At 57.7% G+C, this 6,791-nt stretch overlaps 1 protein-coding gene across 1 annotated transcript in view; it reads right to left on the bottom strand.

Annotated features, from left to right (window-relative positions):
* Nucleotides 1-1,318: 1,318 nt before the first annotated feature.
* Nucleotides 1,319-6,791, bottom strand: part of PDIA4 (protein disulfide isomerase family A member 4) — a 22,153-nt gene continuing 16,680 nt past the window's right edge. The window contains exons 8-10 of the mRNA XM_006730889.3: nt 4,246-4,402; nt 3,568-3,801; nt 1,319-2,578 (exon numbers count right to left, since the gene is read on the bottom strand). Coding sequence (XP_006730952.2) covers nt 2,163-2,578; nt 3,568-3,801; nt 4,246-4,402 — 807 coding nt within the window. The 3' untranslated portion in view covers nt 1,319-2,162. The remainder of the gene's footprint in view (nt 2,579-3,567; nt 3,802-4,245; nt 4,403-6,791) is intronic.

Below are 6,791 nucleotides of genomic sequence, written 5' to 3'. Positions count from 1 at the left end.
CAATTTGGTTTCCAGATTTCAGAACCGAACACATCTTGACTTCTGCCTCAGGGCCTCTACCTGGTGTTCCTCTAACTTTAACGTGCATGCAGATCTCCTGGGATTCTGAGGGACGCCTGGCTGGCTCCGTCAGTAGGAGCATGCGACCTTCGATCTCAGGGCTATAAGTTCAAGTCCTACGCTGGGTGTAGAGATTACTTAAAAATAAAATCTAAAAATAAAAAAAAAATGTAGATTCCGGTTTATTAGGTCTGGGGGCCAACCTGAGATTCTGCATTTCTGACAAACATCCAGGGAGTGCCATGCTGCGGGGCCCAGGACCACACTGAGAAGCAACACTCACTCCTACCCTTTGCCAGGCTCAAGCTCAAGGTCTCAGCTCAAACATCACTTGTGAGAAAGAAGGGCTTTTCTGGACACCTCAGTTCAAAGGAGGCCACGTGCTACTCCAAGAGCCCAGGGCTCTTCCTTGGGGCCTTGTGTAGACTGTATGACATCTCCCCAACTCGACCGGAAGCCCCAGGAAAGGCACCACTTTGCTCTCCTGGCGGTGCCGGATGAAGGCCTTCACGCCCCAGACCCACCTTCACTCCCAAGTCTCCTGGCATCGGGTCCCTGAGGGGAGGCCCGCGTGTGCTCCCACCGGAGGACATAGTGGGGGGTGCAGGCCTCCTGTCACACTGGCCACTCTGAGAACTCACCAAACCACCGTCCTCCCAAGACTCCCAGTCCACCTGGGCCTGACTCATCTGGAAAGCAGATCCTCTGGAAAGGCTCGCCTAGCTGCCGCCCCCAAGACCTGCTTCCTGCCCCCAGCCAGCCCCTGCGATAATCACACGTTACTGCTGAAGGAACTGCCACCAGCTCCAGAATGTTCACCCTCCTCACTTGTGTTTCAGTCAAGCTGGGAGCAGGTGAGCGCCAGGAGAGGGGATGTGGAGACGGCACGAGCTGGTGAACGGAACCACTGGGACGAAGCTCCCGTCACCCACGAGTCCCCGGGACCTCAGTGTCGGGGCTGCGCCAGCTTCCCACCCGGCCCCACCCGCCTCCTCCCAGGCCCCCGGAGTGCTCGGGGCAGTTTCGAGAGCCTGCAGCCCTGCCGCAGCCCGCCGGACTGTGCCACCGCTCACCTCCACACACCAGGAGCAGAGACCTCCGATGCCCTCCCTCTTGGTCAGGAGGACAGCCCATCCCCTGGATGGTCAGGTGTCTGAGGCAACGTGCACCCACAGGACCGCCAGCCCTCCCCGCCAAGCCCAGGTCCTCAACTCAGCCAAGGCTCCAGGATGGAGATGTTCTCTAACAGTTATGGAGCTTAATTTTCAGTAATTGTTTTATTCCATCACGACAGCCTACCCTATCTCTTCCGTCACCCTAAAGCATCCACCTGTGCCCTAGGTCACCCCTCCTCAGGCACTACTGATTCCGAAGAGGTGGGGCTGCCTATCCCAGGTGAGGGGCCTCTCTTGGCCCAAGGCTGAGCCTTGGAACCTGGCTCGGGGTTTGGGGGACCTGGGAGCCGCTCCTCGCCCCGCGGTCCTTGGCTTGAAAGGAGAAGGCACAGCGACGCCCAGTCCTGCGCAGAGACGCTGCCTCTCTCAGGACTGGGTGGCGGCCCAGAGTTCGGGCTGAAATGTCATCCTTGGCAGAGTGCTCGGTGACAGTTCCTTGTGCCGTACAGGAAGAAATGCAAACTAAAGCACATGGACAGTCAAATCTTCTCCAGCGAGTAAGTCCTCCGACAATGGTAAAATAAAAGGCCAAAAAAAAAAAAAAATCAATGTGATTTGGCAAATGTTTTCTTAAATTTTAAATTAAAAGAAAAAAACATTCACACAGAAGAAATTCAACTTATGTTTTGAAGAAATACATTATTAAAGAAAATGGAAGGTTAAAAAAAAATCACACCCCAAATAATGGTAAAAATAGATGTATCCTCTGTAAAAATCTGGACTAATCTACGGAGTCATTCTTACCTATTCAGTATTCAGAACATGAGGTGAAACCCCAGAGTATAAAAAAAAAAATTAAAAAACCAAAGAGATCCTGCCCTTGCGCTGACCCGCCAGGTGCACGGCTCGCTGGGGGCTCTGGACACCGGCTGCTGGGGGCTCCAGCGTCTGGTCCCTCCCGCCCACCACAGACCTCACGCGAGGCCTTCAAAGGTCTTCCCTGGTCCTGCTCAGTTTTGTGGCATGTTCTTCTACAAATTTGCTCAGATGTTCCAGATCTCTGCTTCCGTCCTCAAATTTAATTGGGTTCTTTTTGTCCCCACTGGGGGCGAAGTAGATGGTAGGGAACCCCTCAACTTTGTAGCGGTCGCTGGTGACGTCATTGGCAGTGGCGTCCATCTTGGCGATGACCAGGTTCTTGTGGTTCTTGTACTTCTTGCCGAGGGCGGTATACTCGGGCTCCAGCTGCTTGCAGTGCCCGCACCAGGGTGCGTAGAATTCGATGAGGACGTCCTTCTTGGGGTCCATCACAATGGAGTCAAAAGTCTTCCCCACCACGACCTTGACAGGCCCCTTGTTGTTCTTGGGCACCGGCTGGGATTTGACAACCGGCTTCAGTTTTCCTGCCGAGGAAAGCAAGCAGGGGAGCGGTGTGAGTGCTGAGAAGGCCCTGGGCTCTGGGGGGCTCGGACAGGACCAGGCAGCGAGGCCAGGCCTGACATGCAGGGGGACGGGCAAGTCACACGTGCCAGGGCCAGGTGGGGCCTTGCCTCCCCACTGACCCCCTGATTTCTCTAGTCTCCTCACCCCTTCTACCTCCCTAGTCCCTGCAGAGGCCAGAGAGGATGCTGATGGTCCCACCCCAGGCCTGATGGGCCTCCGGGTCCCATCCAGTGAGGCTGTCCCAGGAGAGGTGCCACCCGGTGCAAAGGGGCTGCTGGGAGAGCTGGTGGCCAGGGCCGGGAAGCCTCGGTGGGCAGAAGCACCAAGAAGACGGCGGGTGGCGGGACAAGCTCTGCCCACGACTCGGCCTGTGCCACGAAACTGGGCCACTGTGCTCAACCAGATCAATAAAGATACTCTAATGCCTCAAAACAAGTTTTCCATGTATACAAAACTTATTTCTAGGTCCAAAAGCCTGTTTTAAGTATTTTTAAAACAAGGCTTCTTGGGGCTCCTGGGTGGCGCACTCGATTAAGTGCCTGCCTTCAGCTCAGGTCAATGGTCTCAGGGTCCTGGGATCGAGCCCCACGTCGGGCTCCCCGCTCAACGGGGAGTCTGCTTCTCCCTCTCCCTCTGCCTCTCCCCCCAACCCCCAGCTCATCTGCTGGCTCTCTCTCAAATAAATATTTAAAAATAAATAAAATAAGCCTTCTTGAAATTTCCAAGATACCTGCCTTTTTTTTTTTAAATTACAAAAAGAAAAGAAAGCAAGCAAAAGAACGGAGACCTTCCACGTCCGTTCCCCCATCCCTCAGCCATAGGAGAGGAAACACAGGGCCAGGCTCAGCAGAATAAGTGAGTGGGGGAGACGGGGTTGGAGCACCGGGTGCCCCCCTGCCTGCCCAGGGGAAGAATGACCAGGCGCCGAGGGGGTGCGACCAAGGCTCACCTTTTTTGAAAGCTCTGACAAACTCCCGGAGGGTGTCAGAGTCAAAGTCGTCAGGCTCCATGGCGAACTTCCGCCCGCCCTCATCCAGGATGGCGGCATTGACGTCCTCACCGCTCTCACTGAGCCCCAGGTCCTTCACCTCCGTGGCGAAGTCGTCCTCGTCAGCCACGGCGAAGGTGTACTCGGGGAAGTCCTTGGCCACCTCCAGGACTTTGCTCCGCCAAAACTGGGTGGCTGAAATGGGAGCGAGCACTGTGAGCCGAGCCGCAGAGATCAAGAAGAGTCTGTGGCTCGGATTCTCTGACCAAGCTCGCGCCTAACTTGGGAGAGAAGCCGTTCTGAAAAGCCACCTTTGTGAGCAGGTGGGCCCGGCTCAAAAGCCCAGTGACAGAAGCCCCTGCCCGCCTGAGGGTCCGGGGCTGGCCTGGTCCCAGCTCTGCAGCCTCTGAAAGCCTCCAGGCTTTGGCGGCCCCCTCTCTGAGGGGGCTCTGGACTCTGCACCAAGCTCCCCTGGTGCTAGAAGAGGAAGGACGAAGGTTAGCGACGGAGCACCACGGAAGGCAAGCTACCTTGAAGCCGTAAACACACAGCCCACCCTGGCCACCGGCCTGCAAGGGGCTGGGGCAGGACTCCTAAACGCCAGAGCCCCAGCCGCAGCCGGGCCCGGGGGGCTCTCACCAGCTCGGTAGTCGAAGCCGAAGTCCACGCTGTAGTAGACGACCACCAGAGGGCGCCGCGCGTACCGCCGGGCGTCGTTGGAGGTCTTGCGGTGACCCACCAGCGGCAGCGTGTGCTTCAGCACGTGGTCCTTGATGGCCGACCCCTCCGTGGAGCTCTGCAAAAAAGCGGGCACGGGTCAGGGGCAGTGGGACAGAAGCGGGGCTCACGTCACCCCCACCTTCTGCTGCCACTGTTGGGAGGAAGCCGGCTGCTCTGGAGGGCCGGGCGTGGGGGAGACGGCGGCGGAAGGTGCGCCGCTCTGGGAGCGCACCCGGCGATTCCCTGCGGGCCTTCGGGGCTCCCTTCCTCCAGGGACCCCTAAGTGAGCTTCCCGGGCCACTGCGGACACCATGTGCCCTTTCCTCTGGGTCTGGGCTCGCTGTCGGTGTCGGGGGAAGGCAGGCTTCCTGAGAGCAGCCGTCCCCACGGCTGAACTGAGCCCAGCGATCCCGCTCCCCCCTTCTGATCCTCACAACAGCCCCTGGGGGGCACTTTACCAATGACCACGACCACAACACAGCATGCGGGGTGAAGGGACGGAGGCCCAGGTGCACACGCTGGCGAGCAGCCATGCTGGGCCCTGAGCTCTACCCCGCGTCACACCAGAGCCCGGCACGGTGTCAGGGGAGACCATGGAGCCAGACAGGGCTGCAGGGCCCGGAGGCCGCCCCACCGGAGGCCACCCCTGCTGAGACGAGGCCGGGAGGCCCGGCACGCGAGGGCTCAGCGGTCTAGCACCAGGCAGCCGTCCTTGGACACGCTCAACAACGCTGGCTCTTAAGGCCGGTTCCAGATGAGGTGACAGCATCCGTGACCAGCTGGGTGCAGTGGCCTGGGGACACAGAGCTGGGGTGACTGCCACAAAGGCCGTGCAGGGCCCCCTGGCTCACGTTAAGACAGATGCTGAACCAGATCCTCCAGACACCAGCCTCACAAGCCCCCAAGGGTGGGCACTGCCATCTCATGTTACCGAGGAAGAAACTGAGGCACAGCCAGGCTGCGCTGCTCGCCCAGGCTGCAGAGCTGGAAGTGGTTGGTGAACACCGCACTCTTCACTCTGGGCCCGAGTCCCGTCGGGATGGGACAGGATGGCAGGACTTGCCAGGTGGGAGGGGGAAGGTGCTCCAGGGGAGAAAACAGCAGGAACCACGCAGGGGACAAAGCCAGAGGATGTGGCCCGGAAGTACAGGGAGGGTGGGGGGAAAGTGCTGGAAAAGCGGGCGAAGGGGACGGCAGGGCCGTGGGTGTCTTTAGTCAGGACAGCCTCCGGACTGAACGTCACTCAGAAGGTGAAGTTGAGCCCAGGGCAAACCTGCTCTGCAGCCGAGCGTTTACGAGCCCCAGGCCCGAGCCTGAACTCCAGGGCGGAGCTGGCCTCACATCCTGCTAAGAGCTGCCTCCTTCTCAAGCTGGCTTCCTCTTACCAGCCCTGCCTTTGTCTTCCCTCTGTTCTGAATTCCAAATCCACTGTTTATTTTTTTAATACTTTATTTTTCAGTAATCTCTACACCCAATGTGGGGCTCGAACTCAGGACCCTGAGATCAAGAGTCGTACGCACCTCCAACTGAGCCAGCCAGGCGCCCCTCCATATCCACTTTTTAAAAAACCGCATTTTAGGGCGCCTGGGTGGCTCAGTTGGTTAAGCGACTGCCTTCGGCTCGGGTCATGATCCTGGACTCCTGGGATCGAGTCCCACATCGGGCTCCCTGCTCGGCGGGGGGTCTGCTTCCCTCTCTGCCCTCTTCCCTCTCATGCTGTCTCTCATTCTCTCTCTCTCTCAAATAAATAAATAAAATCTTTAAAAAAAAAAAAACCGCATTTTACTGTGTTGTAGGAATGTTCACAAAGCAGTCTTACATAACTTTCACAAAAGGGTGGTACATAAGTAATACCAATCCATTTAAAATAAAGAGTAAAACACAGTGATGTGTATAACAGACTAGACTGAGTAGCCCTTAACCTTTCTGGGGTCAAGGACCCCTTCAAGAATCTATTGAAAGCTAGAGACCCCTTTCCCGGGAACATGCACACCACCCAGAATGGTGCCTGACTCCTGGGGTCTGCAGCGCCCATCTCTAGACCCGGGGTCAGTACCTATGGATGAAAGAAGAGGAGCTGGATGGGACAGGAGATGGGGCGGCCACCATTCATCCAGGGTAAGAGGGGCCCTGAGCCTGAGCGGGGGCAGAGAAACAGACGAACATGCATGTGAGACTCTGAGAAGGGGCAATGGGGCTCAGGACCCAGGGAGTCAAAAAGATTCCGTGCAGCCTCTCCAAGGCCCCTTGTGCTCCCAGTTCATAAAAATGGATCAGAAGGGGCACGGCTGCTCCCTGTGGTGCAGGCGGAGCTCACCCCACCTTGCCCATCACCTCCTCCAGGTCCCATGAGAGCCCTCTGCCCAAACAGCGTGGGTCATGGCCCAGCCCTTCCCTTCAGTCTGCTCCTAACTGGCCATGAGAGCCGGGGAGCCGGCTCACTGCTCTGCATCCCAGTCTATCAA

This window comes from Leptonychotes weddellii, chromosome 12 (genome assembly GCF_054177405.1).
Source record: "Leptonychotes weddellii isolate Sample4059 chromosome 12, ASM5417740v2, whole genome shotgun sequence".
NCBI lineage: Eukaryota > Metazoa > Chordata > Mammalia > Carnivora > Phocidae > Leptonychotes > Leptonychotes weddellii.
This window is presented reverse-complemented; position numbering and strand designations above follow the sequence as displayed.